We start from the raw sequence: 23,454 nt of genomic DNA, 5'->3' as shown, positions 1-23,454 counted from the left end.
ATTCTGAAACGACCTCTCTTGGATGCAGAAAATAAAATAAACAAACAGAACATTTTGTGTCCCTTTATGTAATAATTGTGAGAGCTCTTGCCTTTGGCTGCAACAGTCTCCTAGGTTACCTCTCTGTTCATTTTATATCCCTTTTGAAAATATTTATTTCTTTAACTGATCATTAGCACTCTGTATTATCCCACACCACCAACTTTCAGTCTAAATAGATATCTAGATTTATAAAAGGATCATGCTTGGTAGCTGGTTCTCCACCATTTGTTTAGCAAACATTAAATCTAGTTAAATAAAGTTAACAAATTTAATGTTTATAGGTTGAACACATGGGGCACATTTAGAATTCTATTTGTAAATGCATAGTTTAATTTAAAAAATCAATTTATTACAATATTTTATATTTATCTGTGCTTTATTATGTTTCAGATAAACAATGTAGGACTATTTGATGAAGATACTGGTCACTTATGTCTGTACGCACTAGAAAAACGTCTAATTTCCGTTGGGGTCTGTCAAAAAAAGAGCAATGACTCATCTTTGAAACAAGATGTTAACACTGGATTTTGCGCTACTCTTTATCGAACAGCTGTTTCTGACTTCATAAGTGGAGCACTGCTGGAGGCAACGACGTCTCTGGGAGCACGGAGTGGTCTATTGAACCCGTTCACCAGTTCGTTTGGAAGAACCATGCTGAAGGGTGAGCGTTTGTTTTATGAGAACATTATGTCAGAGTCATTTTAGATAACATTTTACCATGTGACAAAGGTACACAGCAGCAAAGAAAGTTTTATTTATTAACTCTAATCAAGCCAAACAAAAAAGTATCAATACATATTCATACAGGTCAAAAAGGTACAAAAAATGTATTTATATGCCTAATCTCTGGTACCTAATATATAATAATGAGTCCTTGATGTTTTTTAATCTTAATATGTACTGCAAGATTCTATATTATGTCTAGACATTACATCACTATATATAGTTTTTTTAATACTTGTATTAGTTAATTATTTTGGTTTGGGGCATAAATTTCTTTGTTATTTGGGATTTATATTACATTTTTCGATTATTTTTTTGTTTATGTCTAATGCATGCAGTTGATCTATTTTGAGAGGATATGTGTACTTTTATAGAGTCTTAATATCAGCTCTTCATTCTTGGTTTTACATTTTATGCACTTTTTTTATTTTTTATTTATTTATTGAGGTTTAGTTAAAGACATACATGGATCATAATTACACATTCTTATGTCACATGAGATAAGGCTACAATTGTACAGGTATAATAAAATAAACATGCAAGAGACGTATAGCCAACAATTTACATAGATTGCAAATATTAAACAGGTAAGATGATAAGCTGTCAGGAACCTTCTATATTACACAATAGATTACTCTTGGGCCAACAAGAGTAACAGGAAATAATGAAGCAAGAGAAGGAACTTTTAACCGAGGAGACCGCTTTTGGGTCACAATGGTAAACCTCTATTTTTTGTTATGTTTAAGTTTAAGCTATTTGAATTTATTTGAATTCTAGCCTCACAACTACTGGAGTAAAGAATAAAATAGGCATATAAGAGTAAGAGGCTCTTTTTACCAGTCTTTCGTATGGCAAAATTGCGGGGTAGAGTATATAGGTATGTTGCAATGTATAAAGAAAAATATAGTTAGGGTGCGGTATTGACGAGAAAAACCGCCTAGTTAACCCTCCTGTTATAGGAGGTATATTATGTATGGGGGGAGGAGGGAGAGGGGGGAGAAGGTGGTGAATTAACTAGTTAAGGGACAAATATATATATAAGAATGTACGAATAGCAAAAAGAAGTTAGGTATATTCTGGTCTAGTGTAGATTCTTATACGTAAGGATGTCCAATCTGGGGACCTCAATATTGCTCTATTGCGGACATATTTAATACCTATACAGCATCTACTATGGTCTCGTTTTCTATGAAAAGCGCAGGACCAGCCTGTCTTAAGAATATGTATTAACCTGGATTTGCAGTAGGGTGACTGTAGGATATTGAGTAAGAAGCTCTACCAATATGAGAATGATCTCTCTCCGGATAATCTATGCGTCTGAGATAGCTAAAGTAGCACCTAATATAGTAGGTATAGATCAGTATATAATTAAAATATAGTGAAGCTTGAGTAAAGTAAATAGGTTATAACAGGAGTGTGAAAAAACTATCTGCGCCACCCGGGCACGGGCCCTATGACCAGGCGACGGGTCAAACAATTAAAGTAATCTAATAATAAATTATGAATTTTTCCAAGGAGCTACTCACATCTAAAGTGATGGATATAGTTATAAGTGATTAGTGAAACATTAGAAAGGAGGAAACAAACATAACTAAACCAGATGGGTAGAACTGAGTAACAGTCTCTAGTAGTATTGTAGGATTGCATGTAGGAATAGGGTACAGTTATTCATTGGCAACCAGATATTAAATAGTAGATTCATTTCTATGCGTAAAGCTGCAGTAGTACACAACATGTATGTGAATATACATGCAGTGCATTAGGATTCAAGCCTCGTGTCCTGATTACCAGGAATATAATAATGAAAGACATCTAGGCGCCACATAGTAAGGGTATTATAGTCCCAGAGGCAGAGTATGGTGATACACACAATATTGAGCACAAAGCATTTTAGAAAACAGACTGTGATTAAACCATCTGGTGGTGTAAAATGGTAATTGCTTCAGTAATCTAGGAACAATAGTGTAAAGCCAAAATCTGCATTATTGCTTGTCTAAACATATGTAGCTCAAATGATATAGGTTTATACAATGTACATCAGGTATGAGTACAGCAATTCTAAGTAACTGTAGAGAAAACATGGTGGAACATATAGGCAGAATAGCATTGTCAATGATATGCTGGCGGTATCATTCCACTCCATGCTACATAGAACAAAAGATGAGCCTGAGTTAATACCTAAATAACAAAGAAATAAATCAAAATATAGAACAATCAAACGTTCACAATCTGTCCTTCAAGAAAATAGGGCAAATGGAAGAGACAATGCTTATAAGAGAACCGTTAGGGATTCAGTCAATTACTGTATATCAGACTAGGGCCCTGATATGAAGACCCCTTTGTTCTGTCTTTGTAATCTTAACCAATACCAGATTTATGCAGTTCGCCTGAAGCAAGTTGCTGCTGCAATGTACAGATGGGAAGAACCGACTGAGCCGCTCCCGCACAGCTGCCGACGGCCATTGAGAAAATGTCTTTACCAGTAGCCATCATAATCTTTGCTGTCTCCTCTGGATTTTCCGGCCAGGGTAGTTGAGGTCCTCCACTAGACCTATAGTAGTCTCCAGATCCTGTCTCCAATAAAATGCCACTGTTATCATTGCTAGGCGCAATTCCCCTAACATCTTTCCACCTGTGTCTCCTCACTGCTTGACTGACGTGGGTAATTGGCTCAGCAGATTTGCAATCGGTGGGCAGGGCAAGTTGGCTCCGCATGCCGCATTGTGTAGTCTCAGAGTCTGTGTTGTCAGTTGAGTTAAGTGCCGATTCTATTAACTTCCCTGCTGCAGACAAAGTAGGTGATGGACATTGAGGTTCCCAGGCGATAACTCCAGCGCCAGCTCTGTAGTGATCTGGCCCTGCCGGTTCTGTCCCCTCATGTTGAAATGCCGTCTTAAGCACTTGTGTGAAAGCCTCCTGGTAGCCATCCAGGAGGTTGCTTAGCACTTTAAGGATGTGGGCTGCAGATGTCATGGTACTCCGAAAGGGCACAGAATCAGTGAAAGTTATGTGGCCAGTTTAATTTCTCTCACTAGACTCCACGTGGGTAGGGAAATGGCTGCCTGTAGCGCTTGCGGTCCTCAAGACTCCCAAAGCTGGTTTGGCTCGCAATAAAGCCCCAAATGATCGGAAGGATGTCCCACTGAGGCAGAACAGTTGGGGGACAGTAGAGTGCCCCTTGGTAGAGGGAAAGTTACTTTCCTATTAATTTTAAAGAACTTAAAGCTAGTCCATATGGAGGAGCTCTGTAAGGATGCGACTGCTATGTGCGATAGTTGGCTCCGCCCCCCCATTTTATGCACTTTTAAGTCCAACTGTACCCATGTGAGGATGGTTTAACCCTGCTGAACCTATATCATTCTGCAGATTAAGTTGTATGTTCTAAATTTGGGATAGCCAATGACAGCTCAACGGTCACATGTGTCTCTTTTCACTAGTTTTTGCAGCGCCCAAGGACTTTTGACGGTTGGGCAAACAAGGTGGCCAGAACTCTAGAGTCCTCTGGAGAGGAGAACAGAAGCCAGACTTAAGTGTGACTCTGGGACATTTTTAGGGAATATATTATTATTTGTGGGATTAATAGCCAGAAATGTATATGGCCCTCTAAAAGATTGATCTAGGGCCCCATGTCTTAGGGGGTTGGCCGTTATTGTTCTATATTATGAGGGTGTTTTCTTTATAGTTTAGTATTTACACCCATATGGTTAATGTTATGTTTGATGCCATTACATATTTCCATTTTTTAATGTTACAATATTTGTGCACATAACTTTTCACCTCCATATTAATGCAAGCACCATTTTGCATCAAATTATGATAGAAATGTAAAAATGTCTTTTGTGTAACCCTTCACTCCCTTGATTTTTTCATGGTGTTAAGGGGGTGGATTAAGTACAGAGCTTTCTCCTGTTAAGTGTAGTCAGTCCACGGGTCATCCATTACTTATGGAATATATCTCTTCCTAACAGGAAACTGCAAGAGAATTACCCAGCAGAGCTGCTATATAGCTCCTCCCCTCACATATCATACTCAGTCATTCTCTTGCAGCCTAACTAAAAAGGAAGCTGTGAGAGATCTGTGGTGTTTTTTAACTTAGTTTATTTCTACAATCAAAAGTTTGTTATTTTTAAATGGCACCGGAGTGTGCTGTTTATTCTCAGGCAGCATTAGAAGAAGAATCTGCCTGGGTTTTTTTCTATGGTCTTAGCAGACGTAACTAAGATCCACTGGCTGTTTCTCATCTGAGGAGTGAGGTAACTTCAGAGAAGGGGAATAGCATGCAGGGCTCCCCTGCAACAAATGAGGTATGTGCAGTAATTTATTTTCCGAGGAATGGAATTGACTGAGAAAATACTGCTGATACCATTGTAAAGTAAGTTCAGCCTTAAATGCAGTGATAGCGACTGGTATCAGGCTGATGAGTGTGTGTACACTGAATGTATTTTTCTAAGGAATGGAATTGACTCTGAAAATACTGTTAATACTGAAATAATGTATGAGCCTTAACTGCAGTAAAAACGACTGGTAGCAGGCTTATTAATAATAATACATAACTTTCAAATGTATGTTTAAAACGTTTACTGGCTTGTTAATCGTTTTTGTGAGGTACTTGGTGATAAAACTTATTAGGGCATGATTTTTACCACATGGCCATTTTTGATTTCTGCATAGAAACAGTTTTCTGAGCTTCCCCACTGTTGTAATATGAGTGGGAGGGGCCTATTTTAGCGCTTTTTTGCGCAGTAAAAATTCAGTCACAATCTGTCTACTTCATCCTCCATGATCCAGATCGTCTCTAGAGAGCTCAGGGGTCTTCAAAATCCATTTTGAGGGAGGTAATCAGGCACAGCAGTCCTGTGACAGTGTATTTGACTGTGAGAAAAACGTTAATTATATAATTGTTATCCGTTTTTGGGTACTAAGGGGTTAATCATCCATTTGCTGGTGGGTGCAATCCTTTGCTAACTTAATACATTTACTGTGAAAATGTGGTTGCTATAACTATTTTGGTCATTGTTATTTCAACTGTGTCAGTTTTTCTGTGCTTCTTAAAGGTACAGTAACGTTTTTTATATTGCTTGTAAATTAATTTTGAAAAGTATTTCCAAGTTTGCTAGTCTCATTGCTAGTTTGTTTAAACATGTCTGACTCAGATGAATCTCTTTGTTCACTATGTTTAAAGGCCAATGTGGAGCCCAATAGAAATTTGTGTACTAATTGCATTGATGCTACTTTAAATAAAAGTCAATCTTTACATGTAAAGAAATTATCACCAGACGACGAGGGGGAAGTTATGCCGACTAACTCTCCTCACGTGTCAGTACCTTCGCCTCCCGCTCAGAAGGTGCGTGATTTTGTGGCGCCAAGTACATCAGGGAGGCCCTTACAAATCACTTTGCAAGACATGGCTACTGTTATGACAGAAGTATTATCTAAGTTGCCAGAATTAAGAGGCAAGCGCGATAGCTCTGGGTTAAGGATAGAGCGCGCGGATGAGATGAGAGCCATGTCAGATACTGCGTCACAGTTTGCAGAACGTGAGGACGGAGAGCTTCATTCTGTGGGTGACGGATCTGATCCAGGGAGACTGGATTCAGAGATTTCCAATTTTAAATTTAAGCTAGAGAACCTCCGCACATTGCTAGGGGAGGTATTAGCGGCTCTGAATGATTGTAACACGGTTGCAATTCCAGAGAAATTATGTAGGTTGGATAGATACTATGCGGTACCGGTGTGTACTGACGTATTTCCTATACCAAAAAGGCTTACAGAGATTATTAGCAAGGAGTGGGATAGACCGGGTGTGCCTTTTACCCCTCCTCCCATATTTAGGAAAATGTTTCCTATTGACGCCACCACACGAGACTTATGGCAGACGGTCCCTAAGTTGGAGGGAGCAGTTTCTACTTTAGCTAAGCGTACCACTATCCCGGTGGAGGATAGTTGTGCCTTTTCAGATCCAATGGATTTTACAGCCCCTCGCATGCATTGCGCCTGTCACTGCTGCGGCAGCATTCTGGTTTGAGTCTCTGGAAGAGGCCATTCGCTCAGCTCCATTGGATGAAATAATCAACAAGCTTAAGACACTTAAGCTAGCTAACGCATTTGTTTCTGATGCCGTTGTGCATTTAACCAAACTTACGGCTAAGAACTCCGGATTCGCCATCCAAGCACGCAGAGCGCTATGGCTTAAATCCTGGTCAGCTGACGTGACTTCTAAATCTAAATTGCTTAATATTCCTTTCAAAGGGCAGACCTTATTCGGGCCCGGCTTGAAAGAAATTATTGCTGACATTACGGGAGGTAAGGGCCATGCTCTACCTCAGGACAGGGCCAAATCAAAGGCCAAACAGTCTAATTTTCGGGCCTTTCGTAACTTCAAGGCAGGAGCAGCATCAACTTCCTCCGCTCCAAAACAGGAAGGAGCTGTTGCTCGTTACAGACAGGGCTGGAAAGTTAACCAGTCCTGGAACAGGGGCAAGCAGGCCAAGAAACCTGCTGCTGCCCCCAAAACAGCATGAAGAGAGGGCCCCCTATCCGGAAACGGATCTAGTGGGGGGCAGACTTTCTCTCTTCGCCCAGGCTTGGGCAAGAGATGTCCAGGATCCCTGGGCGTTGGAGATCATATCTCAGGGATATCTCCTGGACTTCAAAACTTCTCCTCCACGGGGGAGATTTCATCTTTCAAGGTTATCAGCAAACCAAATAAAGAAAGAGGCGTTTCTACGCTGTGTACAAGACCTCTTACTAATGGGGGTAATCCACCCAGTTCCGCGGACGGAACACGGGCAGGGATTCTATTCAAACCTATTTGTGGTTCCCAAGAAAGAGGGAACCTTCAGGCCAATCTTGGACTTAAAAATCCTAAACAAATTTCTAAGAGTTCCATCATTCAAAATGGAAACTATTCGAACCATCCTTCCCATGATCCAAGAGGGTCAGTACATGACCACAGTGGATCTAAAGGATGCCTACCTTCACATACCGATTCACAAGGACCATTACCGGTATCTGAGATTTGCCTTCTTAGACAGGCATTACCAGTTTGTAGCTCTTCCCTTTGGATTAGCTACGGCTCCAAGAATCTTTACAAAAATTCTAGGCTCACTTCTGGCGGTACTAAGACCGCGAGGCATAGCGGTGACTCCGTACCTAGACGACATTCTGATACAAGCGTCAAGTTTTCAAACTGCCAAGTCTCATACAGAGATAGTTCTGGCATTTCTGAGGTCGCATGGGTGGAAGGTGAACGTGGAAAAGAGTTCTCTATTACCACTTACAAGAGTTCCCTTTCTAGGGACTCTTATAGATTCTGTAGAGATGAAAATGTACCTGACAGAGGCCAGGTTATTAAAACTTCAAAATGCTTGCCGTGTCCTTCACTCCATTCCACACCCGTCAGTAGCTCAGTGCATGGAAGTAATCGGCTTAATGGTAGCGGCAATGGACATAGTACCATTTGCGCGCCTGCATCTCAGACCGCTGCAATTGTGCATGCTAAGTCAGTGGAACGGGGATTACTCAGATTTGTTCCCCCTACTAAATCTGGATCAAGAGACCAGAGATTCTCTTCTATGGTGGCTTTCTCGGCCACATCTGTCCAAGGGGATGACCTTTCGCAGGCCAGATTGGACGATTGTAACAACAGACGCCAGCCTTCTAGGCTGGGGAGCAGTCTGGAATTCCCTGAAAGCTCAGGGATTATGGACTCAGGAGGAGAAACTCCTCCCAATAAATATTCTGGAGTTAAGAGCAATATTCAATGCTCTCCTAGCTTGGCCTCAGTTAGCAACTCTGAGGTTCATCAGATTTCAGTCGGACAACATCACGACTGTGGCTTACATCAACCATCAAGGGGGAACCAGAAGTTCCCTAGCGATGTTGGAAGTCTCAAAGATAATTCGCTGGGCAGAGTCTCACTCTTGCCACCTGTCAGCAATCTACATCCCAGGCGTGGAGAACTGGGAGGCGGATTTTCTAAGTCGCCAGACTTTTCATCCGGGGGAGTGGGAGCTTCATCCGGAGGTCTTTGCTCAACTGATTCGTCGTTGGGGCAAACCAGATCTGGATCTCATGGCGTCTCGTCAGAACGCCAAGCTTCCTTGTTACGGATCCAGGTCCAGGGACCCGGGAGCGGTGCTGATAGATGCTCTGACAGCCCCTTGGGTCTTCAATATGGCTTATGTGTTTCCACTATTCCCGATGCTTCCTCGTTTGATTGCCAAGATCAAACAGGAGAGAGCTTCGGTGATTCTGATAGCGCCTGCGTGGCCACGCAGGACCTGGTATGCAGACCTAGTGGACATGTCGTCCTGTCCACCGTGGTCTCTGCCTCTGAGACAGGACCTTCTAATTCAGGGTCCTTTCAAACATCCAAATCTAATTTCTCTGAGGCTGACTGCATGGAGATTGAACGCTTGATTCTATCAAAGCGTGGCTTCTCGGAGTCGGTTATTGATACCTTAATACAGGCTAGGAAGCCTGTTACCAGAAAAATTTACCATAAGATATGGCGTAAATATTTACATTGGTGCGAATCCAAGAGTTACTCATGGAGTAAGGTTAGGATTCCTAGGATATTGTCCTTTCTACAAGAGGGTTTAGAAAAGGGCTTATCTACTAGTTTGTTAAAGGGACAGATTTCTGCTCTGTCTATTCTTCTACACAAACGTCTGGCTGAAGTTCCAGACGTTCAGGCTTTCTGTCAGGCTTTAACTAGGATTAAGCCTGTGTTTAAGTCTGTTGCTCCGCCGTGGAGCTTAAACTTAGTTCTTAATGTTCTTCAAGGCGTTCCATTTGAACCCCTTCATTCCATTGATATCAAGCTGTTATCTTGGAAAGTTCTGTTTTTGATGGCTATTTCCTCGGCTCGAAGAGTCTCTGAGTTATCTGCCTTACATTGTGATTCTCCTTATCTGATTTTTCATTCAGACAAGGTAGTCCTGCGTACTAAACCTGGGTTCTTACCTAAGGTAGTGACTAACAGGAATATCAATCAAGAGATTGTTGTTCCATCTCTGTGTCCTAACCCTTCTTCAAAGAAGGAAAGACTTTTGCATAATCTGGACGTAGTCCGTGCCCTGAAATTCTATTTGCAGGCAACTAAGGATTTTCGTCAAACTTCTTCCCTGTTTGTCGTTTACTCTGGACAGAGGAGAGGTCAAAAGGCTTCGGCTACCTCTCTCTCTTTTTGGCTTTGTAGCATAATACGCTTAGCCTATGAGACTGCTGGACAGCAGCCTCCTGAAAGGATTACAGCTCATTCTACTAGAGCTGTGGCTTCCACCTGGGCCTTTAAAAATGAGGCCTCTGTTGAACAGATTTGCAAGGCTGCGACTTGGTCTTCGCTTCACACTTTTTCAAAATTTTACAAATTTGACACTTTTGCTTCGTCGGAGGCTATTTTTGGGAGAAAGGTACTTCAGGCAGTGGTTCCTTCTGTTTAATGTTCCTGCCTTGTCCCTCCCTTCATCCGTGTACTTTAGCTTTGGTATTGGTATTCCATAAGTAATGGATGACCCGTGGACTGACTACACTTAACAGGAGAAAACATAATTTATGCTTACCTGATAAATTCCTTTCTCCTGTAGTGTAGTCAGTCCACGGCCCGCCCTGTTTTTACGGCAGGTCTAAATTTTGATTAAACTCCAGTCACCACTGTACCCTATGGTTCCTCCTTTCTCGTCTGCTTTGGTCTAATGACTGAGTATGATATGTGAGGGGAGGAGCTATATAGCAGCTCTGCTGGGTAATTCTCTTGCAGTTTCCTGTTAGGAAGAGATATATTCCATAAGTAATGGATGACCCGTGGACTGACTACACTACAGGAGAAAGGAATTTATCAGGTAAGCATAAATTATGTTTTTTCTTGGCTCAATATCTATGCTCCCTGCAGCAAAGTACATTTTAGCCTTGAGAATTTGGGGTACTGAGCTATTTTCTTATTTGCATACATTAGAGATTTGAGTCATGAGGGCAAAGTAGCTCAACCTCCAAAAGATAGAAATTGTGCTATGTAGAGGAACAAATGTTTAGATGAAATGAAGCTTTCTGCTTCTGTTGTGTCAATCACCAGTTTGTAACACACAGAGGTCAATTTATCAAAGGCTTCGCCATCCTTAGCTCTCTCACAAATGAACCTGCAGTCCGTATTTATGAAGCAGCACAAGATGACAAAATTGCGTTCTTATGCAATGCTGAATTCCGGCAGCGAAATTCCACCTTCCATAGGCAAGCTGCAGCGGACAGGGGTGCCCCTGTCCACTGTAGCATGATATATCGACCCAACAGGGTTAACTAAACCTGCCCACTGCAACCCATGTATCACAGGCAGTTCTATATATCTGTTATTGCCACCCAATGTGTCACAGCCAAGTCCTATATGCATACAGGTTTCCACAGACAGGACTACCCTACATGTCATGCAGACATGAAGAGAATTATCAGTGCTCCGGCTCCATACAAGGGTAGTATGTAACGCTCTTTGCTGGTGCCGGCGGGAGGTGTGGGCGGGAGGCGGGTGGGCGGCTCAGCACAGCTCAGCAGCGGAGGGGGGCTGGTGCCGGAGGGATGGGGCAGCTACGCTACAGAAAAGTGGATCTGAGGGTGTGGGGGCCCCTTACTAAAGATCGTGGGTGGGGGGACAATATGCTACAGAAATAAAGAAAAAATACCAGTGGGGGGGGGGGGGTTTGGGGAGGGAAGAGAGCTGTTTGGGAAGGATCGGGGGGGGGGGGGAGTGTCAGGTGGGAGGGTAATCTCTACACTAAAGCTAAAATTAACCTTTTAAGCTACCTAATTAACTCCTTCACTGACGGGAATAATATAAGTGTGGTGCACAGCTGCAATTAGCGGCCTTCTAATTACCAAAAAGCAATGGCAAAGCCATATATGTCTGCTATTTCTGAACAAAGGGGATCCCAGAGAAACTTTTACAAACAGAAAAAAGGGGGGGGGGTACTAAGGCACTTCTAAGATGTAACAACAGGAATATTGTTTTTATTGATAGACCAGCTTTTTATATCAGCTGAAAAATCTTTTTCTATTTCAATAGGGGTGCTGTGTACATATATATATGAACAAACTTAAATCAGTAAAAAAACGGATCTTAAAGTACACCTTGATAGCACTCACATTCCTGAAAGCTCTTATATATGAACAAGATAGTTCAAGACTTTTATTGGTAGGAACACAAAGCTTGAACATTTTTTTAAAATGTAACCTTTAATAGAATTATTAAACATAACCACATATGGACACACATTTAAAATATGTAGATAAGTAAAAAGTAGAGAGATATGTGGATTAAGGATTATACCATGGAATAAGGCCAGGAATATCGGTATGAAGATTTTGTATTTACCAGACCAGGTCAGGCAATATTGTGTTGTATAATATGGACGGTTTGGGCTAGATTTGGTTAAACACAATTTATATGCTTCTATATGCCCCACTGTCTGGGTTAATTATACAATCAGTACAGCAAATTTATAAGCTAGGATTCAATTTAGGGTAGACCACTGGTTGCTTTACCAAGGGGAGTTGACAACTTCAGCAATTATAGTCACAGACAATTGTAACCAAGTTCAAATATTTATATAGTCATAATATACTGAGAGTGTATAAAGTTTGGGTGAATTATTCACTGGACTCAGTTTGTGCTCTCTGTGTCTTTAAAGAATATCAGCTTATCTCATGTATATTTATATCGTTTGTGATTTCAATCCAAATTGTCTCTGTGATAGGAATAAACGGAATGAATATAAGCCAATCTTATTACACTTGCCTATATTCTGCTAACTCTTGTAATTTGATGCCACAGATTTATAATTTGTATATGCTGCCGTTCTTACTTATGTATATATTGTAACAAATCTATAAAATTCTCCGTTTGAATGTAAATTTATATAGACAGTGGTAAGAGCATTATGTGCTTGATTTTGACAAAGCCAGGTTACTGGCGAAACATATTAGAGGATTTAGGCAGTATGTTTTTTTAGCTCGTCTGTGTTTCCAATTCTGTTAGCGGTATATGCCGGTACATTATCATTTAGCACAGTAAGGTTACGCCATATCTAATTGTTAATGTAAAATGCTCATTATTTAACCGCTACTGCTATATATAAGAATCTATATCTAAGTAGAGAAATTGTGGACACGCTGCAGTATATGCACGTGTAAGAACGGAGTATATGCAAGTTAACTACTCATGGTATCAAACTATGAAGGACAGTGAACACGCTATAATATAGGCAGTTATAAGTATATATGTTTGTATTTACACGGATTAAGTATTCAACTGAATTAGTGGTATAGGCCAGTACGTTACTAATTAGTCTAGTGTGTCAATGATATATATTTTCAATCAAGCACATAATGCTCTTACCACTGTCTATATAAATTTACATTCAAACTGAGAATTTTATAGATTTGTTACAATAAATACATAAGTAAGAATGGCAGCATATACAAATTATAAATCTGTGGCATCGAATTACAAGAGTTAGCAGAATATAGGCAAGTGTAATAAGATTGGCTTATATTCATTCCGTTTATTCCTATCACAGAGACGATTCGGATTAAAATCACAAACGATATAAATATACATGAGATAAGCTGATATTCTTTAAAGACACAGAGAGCACAAACTGAGTCCAGTGAATAATTCACCCAAACTTTATACACTCTCAGTATATTATGACTATATAAATATTTGATCTCAGTTACAATTGTCTGTGACTATAATTGCTGAAGTTGTCAACTCCCCTTGGTAAAGCAACCAGTGGTCTACCCTAAATTGAATCCTAGCTTTATAAATTTGCTGTACTGATTGTATAATTAACCCAGTCAGTGGAATGTATAGCCTAGAAGCATATAAATTGTGTTTAACCAAATCTAGCCCAAACCGTCCATATTATACAACACAATAGTGCCTGACCTGGGGCCCGATCCGATATGCAGTGTCGCCCGCAAAAGCCGGCGACGCCAGATTTTGCGCAATTTTTGTATCACATATACGGCGTAGCATACAAGTTACGCGTGTATATTTCACCCTTCGCCCGTATTTTTTTTACCCATACACTAATATAGAACTACGCGCAATTTGGTATCCAATATACAGCGTAAGGACTTACGCGCGCAGATTTCAGAAAATATACTCCATTCTCATCTCGCCACAAATTGCAGGCGCAGGAACCCTTGCACTGACTAAAAAAACTAACGTAACTCCCTGGAAGCCTTAACAAACATATACATTTAAGCAGCATCTCAATGTTAAAGGGACAGTATACTATGATATTGTTTTTTAAGGTTTATTTGTGTATTTGAAATAGTTTCAAGCCACAACATAATCAAATGGATTGAGCTTGTAGGTACTTTATCACATTGTGGACATATACTTGCTTATTTACTTTCAATTGGATTACCTTCATCTCTTTAGAACCCACTGGAGTGTAATTTATTCTAATGCTAACACAGCTTGGCACTGATGCCAAAATATATAAAGGGACAGTCAAGTCCAAAGAAAATCTTCTTCTTTTAAATAGGGCATGTTATTTCAAACTACTTTCAGATTTAATTAGAACACTTGCTTTGTTCTTTGGTATTCTTAGTTGAAAGCAAAACCTAGGATGGCTCATATGATCATTTCTAACACCTTCTTGAAGGCTGCCTCTTTGCAATTGTGTCAAACCAATCACAGACACCACAACATCTAACCTGCAGACTTAAAACACCTGATAATGCACACCCTGTAAGTAACATCACTACTATATATACCAATGTGTCAATTTATATTGGATGTGAGATACATTGATTTACATCTTACAAGTGAATATTACTATATGTACCCTTCAGAAACAACTATTGTGGATGTGAGTTATAGTACAAGAATGTCAGAAACAGGATAATATTACCTTTTTTGGGCCATTTCCACACAGGCCTTATTATATGTTTTAACAATATTAGTGTACTAAAACACCCCTCACATGGATGGATGACAATTATATGGTAAATAACAGAGGACAAGATTTATGGTGAACTATAAGAATATTTATTTCTTTTTAGGCTTCTTGGATGAGGGGACTGAGGTGACTGTAGTGGATTTCCTTGGTCTCCTGGTTTGAGACGATTCAGATGTTTCTGCTGGAGTGCTGGCCACATATGATAGGCTGGAGGCAGTGTCCTTCTGGTGTGTAAAGTGCTCAACCAACACACCCAAGAGTTGATTTTGTTCCCGTCATCTATTGTCCATCTGCATCTGCATATCAGACAGAATTTGCATCATCTGCGACTGGTTTTGTACAATTCCATTTAATGATGCTGCCATGTCCCTCTGCAGCTCTATGCTACACTTGAGTAACCTCTCTTGGCTCCTGTGAAACCTCTGTTTGTGTCTTTGTCTGCTCTCGCAGCTTGTTATGAGCCTCCTCTGTAGTGAAATGTATTCCTCACCCAGGGGAGAATACAGTGCATCCACAGGCTCATCAGCAGCAGGGCTTCTATGTGCTTGAGGTGCAGGTCCAGCTGATTCTGCTGGTGCTGGTGGGACATCCTCAGCTGCATCTGCTGGTGCGACAACCTCAGCTGCATCTGCTGGTACGACATCCTCAGCTGCATCTGCTGGTGCGACATCCTCAGCTGCATCTGCTGGTGCTTGAGTAATTCCAGCTATATGCTCATCTGCAGATGTTGGAGCTCTCCCAAGGGAAGAGGATGGTGGAGCTCTCCCAAGGGAAGAGGATGGTGGAGCTCTCCCAAGGGAAGAGGATGTTGGAGCTCTCCCAAGGGAAGAGGATGTTGGAGCTCTCCCAAGGGAAGAGGATGGTGGAGCTCTCCCAAGGGAAGAGGATGGTGGAGCTCTCAGGGTGGATTGGTAGTCCCATTGATGAGCAGTGTGTGACCACTCAGCCTGTCCAGTTTGCACTTCTTGGGACATACCTTGTGCGTAAAATCCATGACTGCCCTGATATTGTGTTGGGGGGGTAAAGACATGGACCCTTTGTGGCTGACTTGGCTCCCCCTCAAAGCCAAAAGAAGAATATTCCTATGGCCAGGGGTCATATGCCAATGGTGGTGGCATCACTTCCGGGACCTCTACTGAAGCCATCCAACCCTGCTCATTCCTGGGAGCATAATGTTCAAGTTGTTGCCTGAAGACTGGTGGTGGTGGAGGTGGCAGCATGCCTGTGACTGGTGGTGGTGGTGGAGGTGGCAGCATGCCTGTGACTGGTGGTGGTGGTGGAGGTGGCAGCATGCCTGTTTGCATCCTGGTGACAGGAGGTTCTGTGGAGGAGTCAAATGATGAGAGGGATTAGTACAGTCATATATATGTCCATGTGGGCATACAATGTACATTGATACATGCTAGGGCCTATACTCATTCTCATGTCAAACTCTAGAACATGCAGTTGCACAATGTGATTTGTGATATGAGGGATTTTAATCTGCACAGTATACAGGTATGTGTTTCATACAATAGTTATGTGTACATGTCAATGATGGAAAAGATGTGTTCTTTAAGTGACACTATGGTCACACAATTTACTTTAGCCTGATGTAGGCACAGAACCTGCTTTCTGAGCTAAAAGTATTGTGATGGCTATAGTGTCCATTTAGTGAAAACTCTACATGTGGCTTGTGGCCTGTGTTACTCTGAGACATGTTAGTAATTGCACTATTCCACCTCATATCATGAATTGCATTGTGTTAAGTAGCATTAATGTGAAATATAATTGTAGATGTTTTTGTTAGTAGGCCAAATACCATGCTCCTCATTGTATACATGAATGTGTGACATTAAAGGATGTTATATCTCAAATACATATAATACTGGTGTGTGGGATGTTACTCACCAGCATGATGTGCTGTGGTTGCAACCCCTGAGTCACAAGCCCCTGGAAGTCCACGGACTGCTGTGATACTCAGGGACCTGCGTATCATCTCCTGCCAGGTGTTGTATTCTGTGTCCAGGGGTGAACCACCGCCTGTTCCCCTCTGGTGCATTGCTTCCTGCCCCATCTTCTCTTTCACCCGCCTCTTACAGTCGTTCCACTTTTTTTTAAGGCCCTCAACAGTCCTCCTCTGCGGGGCCACACTGTTGACGGCATCCTCTACCGCCAACCATGCCGTTTTACGCCTTCTGGCAACGCCTTTCCCCTTCACCTGGAGCCAAAGAGGGCACTGTGGTTGTCCATGATGGCCTGGACTAGGGCAACATTCTCATCGAATGAGAAGTTAGGACATCTCATCCTCTCATCCTCTGTGGACACCTGGCTTGCTCCCTGCGATGTCCCTGGTGTGGGTTCCTCCATATCCTCTCCCTCCTCCCCCCTTCTGTCCCCATGTGCATCCTCTGTCCCTCTCCTTGATGTGCCTGGTCTCTGGGGCTCTCGGGCATCTCCCCTCCCATCATCTCTTCTAGCTCTACCTCTCCCCACTCCACTTACTCCCTGACGGGGACCCCGCTGCTACTCCTGTCCTCTACAATACTCCTCTCCCTGCCACTCCTTTCCCCTTCTCCCCACCTCTCCCTGCCATCCTCACACTACACACACTCACACTTACTCCCAGTTCAATCGCACACAATCACAACCAAACACTCAGCCTATCACACTGTAAAATTTTAAAAAAATGTGTGAGGTGTTTGAAAAAAAAAAAGTGTTGTGTATTTTGTATATGTATGTATGCAATATGTGTGCAATATGTAAAAAGATGTGTAAGTGTACAAGCTTAACCAACCAACAATGCAACCTAACTAACTCCTCTGTTTGCGCCTCTCTCTCTACTCTGACTAAAAAAATTCAAGCTTTGTGTTCCTACCAATAAGTCTTGAACTATCTTGCTCATATATAAGAGCTTTCAGGAATGTGATTGCTATCAAGGTGTAATTTAATATCAGTTTTTTACTGATTTAAGTTTGTTCAAACTTTTACAAACATTTGTGCCATGATTGCACAAGTATGTAAATAATTTCTGTAAAAAACCCAAAGTTTGTTAAAAAAAAGTACCATTTTTTTTTTATTTGATCGCATTTTGCGGGGAAATGGTGGCATGAAATATACCAAAATGGGCCTAGATCAATACCTTGGGTTGTCTCCTTAAAAAATATATAGTTTTGACAGGTAACTAAAAAATAACAAGGCTATTTCTGTTTCTGTTTAAATGGAGTGATAGCAAAAATGCTAAAAATTCTCTGGTATTTTGGGCAAGTTTTTGTCTGAAAGTCCCGGTAGTGAAAGGGTTAAGCAGGCACCATTTTTTGTGCTGTACTTTACCACTTACTATTAGCCAGGTATGCTTGGGTCTGTTATATACTTTATATTTATATACTATAAAGCCTTTTTTCACCATAGTAATATGTATATTTTATATAGCTGGATAATTTGGTTAGTGATTACTCTGTGGCTCCCAGCAGGGGACAGCAGAAGTCACCAGCTGCTTCTCAAGTATGACCTCCCTCTGTGTGCGGACAATATAGCTGTATAGTTACTTTTGCATTAACCTCTTAAACGCTGGTAAAATAAATCATGCATTCTACATGTCACTGTAGCTCTGATTGGTCTAACAATTCACTAAACACAGTTTTCTTATGGAAGAGGTTAAGGGCTATACTTGATCCAAACTATTGCACGTCTTCTAATTTTAAGCAGTATTACCCTCATTCATTTTAGAGAGATGTTATGTCTAGATGAACTGAGTCTACTTTCAAGAAATGGATGATCTTATGGGGCATATCTATCAAGCTCCGTATGGAGCTTGAGCCCCGTGTTTCTAAAGACCGCTGCTCCATAACCTGTCCGCCTGCTCTGAGGAGGCGGACAGACATCGCCGCAATTCAACCCGATCGAATACTATCAAGTTGAATGACACCCCCTGCTAGTGGCCAATTGGCTGCGAATCTGCAGGGGGCGGCGTTGCACCAGCAATTCACAAGAGCTGCTGGTGCAATGCTGAATGCGGACAGCGTATTGCTCTCCGCATTTAGCGAGGTCTGTCGGACATGATCCACAATGTTGGATCATGTCCGACAGGCCTTTCATAAATAGGGGCCTATGAGTGAATAAACACAGAAAAAGTCACCATTTTGTATATAGTTATGGAAAAAAAATTAAGAGACCACTGCAGAATTATAATTTTCTCTGGTTTTACTATTTATAGGAATATGTTTAAGTAACATTAACATTTTTGTTTTATTCTTTAATTCTTTTGATTCATGCGCCCTTCACAAAGATGAACCTGCCCAATCCCAGCCTTGCTGAAGCATCCCCAGATCATCACCCGTCCTCCACCAAATTTCACAGGGGGTGAGAGGCCTACAAACCACAGTGTCTCGCACCCACTGTGAAATTAGGTGAAAGTGATGATCTGGGGATGCTTCATGTTTGTGAAAGACGCATGAATTAAGCCACATACAAGGTTATCCTGGAAGAAAACTTGCTTTCTTTCATGTAATTAACAAGAGTCCATGAGCTAGTGACGTATGGGATATACATTCCTACCAGGAGGGGCAAAGTTTCCCAAACCTTAAAATGCCTATAAATACACCCCTCACCACACCCACAAATCAGTTTTACAAACTTTGCCTCCAAGGGAGGTGGTGAAGTAAGTTTGTGCTAGATTCTACGTTGATATGCGCTCCGCAGCAAGTTGGAGCCCGGTTTTCCTCTCAGCGTGCAGTGAATGTCAGAGGGATGTGAAGAGAGTATTGCCTATTGAATGCAGTGATCTCCTTCTACGGGGTCTATTTCATAAGGTTCTCTGTTATCGGTCGTAGAGATTCATCTCTTACCTCCCTTTTCAGATCGACGATATACTCTTATATTTACCATTACCTCTACTGATTCTCGTTTCAGTACTGGTTTGGCTTTCTACAAACATGTAGATGAGTGTCCTGGGGTAAGTAAGTCTTATTTTCTGTGACACTCTAAGCTATGGTTGGGCACTTTATTTATAAAGTTCTAAATATATGTATTCAAACATTTATTTGCCTTGACTCAGAATGTTCAACTTTCCTTATTTTCAGACAGTCAGTTTCATATTTGGGATTATGCATTGAATTATCATATTTTTCTTACCTCAAAAATTTGACTTTTTTCCCTGTGGGCTGTTAGGCTCGCGGGGGCTGAAAATGCTTCATTTTATTGCGTCATTCTTGGCGCGGACTTTTTTGGCGCAAAAATTCTTTTCCGTTTCCGGCGTCATACGTGTCGCCGGAAGTTGCGTCATTTTTTGACGTTATTTTGCGCCAAAAATGTCGGCGTTCCGGATGTGGCGTCATTTTTGGCGCCAAAAGCATTTAGGCGCCAAATAATGTGGGCGTCTTATTTGGCGCTAAAAAATATGGGCGTCGCTTTTGTCTCCACATTATTTCAGTCTCATTTTTCATTTGCTTCTGGTTGCTAGAAGCTTGATATTTGGCATTCTTTCCCATTCCTGAAACTGTCTTATAAGGAATTTGATCTATTTTGCTTTATATGTTGTTTTTTCTCTTACATATTGCAAGATGTCTCACGTTGCATCTGAGCCAGAAGATACTACAGGAAAATCACTGCCTGCTGGATCTACCAAAGCTAAGTGTATCTGCTGTAAACTTTTGGTAGCTATTCCTCCAGCTGTTGTTTGTAATAATTGTCATGACAAACTTGTTAAAGCAGATAATATTTCCTTTAGTAATGTACCATTGCCTGTTGCAGTTCCCTCAACATCTAAGGTGCAGAATGTTCCTGATAACATAAGAGATTTTGTTTCTGAATCCATAAAGAAGGCTTTGTCTGTTATTTCTCCTTCTAGTAAACGTAAAAAGTCTTTTTTTTTTTTTTTTTTTTTTAAATAAAGTTTTTATTGAGGTTGTGCGAAAACAATACAACATAGATGAAACATCATATCCTTGCAACAAACATAGATGGTACAGTTCAGTTTGACAACTTCTGCACAGATACAAAGATAAAATTTTCCAAGTAAATAATCTTGTAGAAAAGAACAAACATTGGAACCTCTTTTCCTTTTCATAAACTAAAATGAGTAATTTGAGTGGTCAGATCAAGACCTATAGACTTAGAGTAGTTTAGTAGTTTAGTTTAGTGGTTTGTAAATGGTAACAATAGCGAAAATATCATTTTGCGATATAGCTAGCATTGTAATATATAGAAATGTATTGAGCTAGATACCCAAGCAGTCTATTTGCGCTAGGCATAGAGGACAAGGTCAACTTTATATTATGCTGCAAGGGTTTTTCATAAACAAAAAGAAAAAAGAGCCATAATTAAGGTGCGACACAAGTGAGATAGGTCGCATAGATAGCCCTCCTATAAAAGGAGGTATGTTATGTTATGGGGGGGCGGGGGAGGGGAGGTGATGATGGGGGAGGTGATAGAGTGAATGCAATAAGTAAAGTGTATAGCTTAGGAACTAAGAAGCTCACTATGGGTTAGGAGAGGGCAATTAAGTAAATGTGATAATATTAAGTAGGTAGGCGTTAGTGTCACAGGGCAACACAGTCATGCATAGAATCTCAGGTACATAGTGGTTAACAGGGAGATAATAAGAGCGGACTGGTAACATTTTAGATTAGTGGTGTATCTGGCATAATAAAGCCTAGTTCTAAACTTTACAGAGCTACTATGAAACAGAGATAGGCATTCACATGTGGCCCATTAATACAGCCAAACAAACAATAATAATAATAATAAAAAAAAAAAAAAAAAAAAAAATATATAAGCATGCTTTCAACATATTGAACTTCAAGGCAGTAAGACAACCAGTTCTCCAGAGATTTAATCTTATAGCATCGCAGGTGTGGCTAGCCCAAAGTAAACATAAAGGACAGGAACACACTATTTGCATATGCTCATGTAATAAGCTCCATATCTATATATAAAGCTATGTGGGTCACATGCCTATAGTACATTGCTGTTCCAATCACACATCCTATTTGAATGAGTAAAGTTATCCTTATATTGCACACATACATGTTGAAACAGATGGGCCTTAAACTAAAGCAATCGCTTCGTAGAGGGCAGTCACATAGAAGCGCATTGTAGTCCATATAGTAATAAATACAGTTCCCATGAAAAAACGTTATTTGCACTAAGAGTCTTATATGTTGAACCAAACAGAGCGGTAACCATAAAATAATGTGTCCCATAGAACATATAGAATTATCACAAGCTATTACCAGCATAATGACTGCAGAGATTAGAGTGATGAACTGTCACTTATCCAAACGATTAAAACGATCAGTGTCCCCACAGTCAGTGTAAATTAATGACATGTCCAAAAGGTATTTTTAAGAAGAAAAAACTAGCGACATGCAGGGCCATCATAAAACGTGTGTTCAGCCGATGCCTCGCTTAAGGCTGACCAGACTCATCTGCTGCACTCTCATGTTGGATCCAAAGAGCTGTAGCTGAATCTGAAAGGCTACGTTGTCGGTAGCCAGCAAAGCAGCCCGGTCATGCCCAACGTAAAAAGTCTTTTAAATCTTCTCTCTCTACAGATGAATTTTTAAATGAACACCATCATTCTGATTCTATCTCAGAGATTGATGCTGATAAATCTTCATATTTATTTAAGATGGAATTTATTCGCTCTTTACTTAAAGAAGTACTAATTGCTTTAGAAATAGAGGATTCTAGTCCTCTTGATACTAATTCTATACGTTTGGATAAGGTTTTTAAAGCTCCTGCGGTTATTCCAGAAGTTTTTCCTGTTCCTAATGCTATTTCTGCAGTAATTTCCAAAGAATGGGATAAATTGGGTAATTCATTTACTCCTTCTAAACGTTTTAAGCAATTATATCCTGTTCCGCCTGACAGGTTAGAATTTTGGGACAAAATCCCTAAAGTTGATGGGGCTATTTCTACCCTTGCTAAACGTACTACCATTCCTACGTCAGATGGTACCTCGTTTAAGGATCCTTTAGATAGAAAAATTGAATCTTTTCTAAGAAAAGCTTATCTGTGTTCAGGTAATCTTCTTAGACCTGCTATATCATTGGCTGATGTTGCTGCAGCTTCAACTTTTTGGTTGGAAACTCTAGCGCAACAAGTAACAAATCGTGATTCTCATGATATTATTATTCTTCTCCAGCATGCTAATAATTTTATCTGTGATGCCATTTTTGATATTATTAGAGTTGATGTTAGGTTTATGTCTCTGGCTATCTTAGCCAGAAGAGCTTTATGGCTTAAGACTTGGAATGCTGATATGGCTTCTAAATCAACTCTACTTTCCATTTCTTTCCAGGGAAACAAATTATTTGGTTCTCAGTTGGATTCTATTATTTCAACTGTTACTGGTGGGAAAGGAACTTTTTTACCACAGGATAAAAGATCTAAAGGTAAAAACAGGGCTAACAATCGTTTTCGTTCCTTTCGTTTCAACAAAGAACAAAAGCCTGATCCTTCGTCCTCAGGAGCAGTTTCAGTTTGGAAACCATCTCCAGTCTGGAATAAATCCAAGCCTGCTAGAAAGGCAAAGCCTGCTTCTAAGTTCACATGAAGGTACGGCCCTCATTCCAGTTCAGCTGGTAGGGGGCAGGTTACGTTTTTTCAAAGAAATTTGGATCAATTCTGTTCACAATCTTTGGATTCAGAACATTGTTTCAGAAGGGTACAGAATTGGTTTCAAGATGAGACCTCCTGCAAAGAGATTTTTTCTTTCCCGTGTCCCAGTAAATCCAGTGAAAGCTCA

General features: G+C 40.7%; 1 protein-coding gene across 1 annotated transcript in view; it reads left to right on the top strand.

Annotated features, from left to right (window-relative positions):
- Positions 1-23,454, top strand: part of PLCE1 (phospholipase C epsilon 1) — a 702,162-nt gene that overhangs the window by 223,588 nt on the left and 455,120 nt on the right. Inside the window, 1 exon segment of the mRNA XM_053692317.1 lies at positions 433-703. Within this exon segment, the coding sequence (XP_053548292.1) occupies positions 433-703 (271 nt within the window).

The sequence above is a fragment of the Bombina bombina genome, chromosome 9 (assembly GCF_027579735.1).
Source record: "Bombina bombina isolate aBomBom1 chromosome 9, aBomBom1.pri, whole genome shotgun sequence".
NCBI classification, from domain to species: Eukaryota; Metazoa; Chordata; class Amphibia; order Anura; family Bombinatoridae; genus Bombina; species Bombina bombina.
The sequence above is the reverse complement of the archived record's forward strand: the minus strand, read 5'-3'. Positions and strand labels throughout refer to the sequence as shown.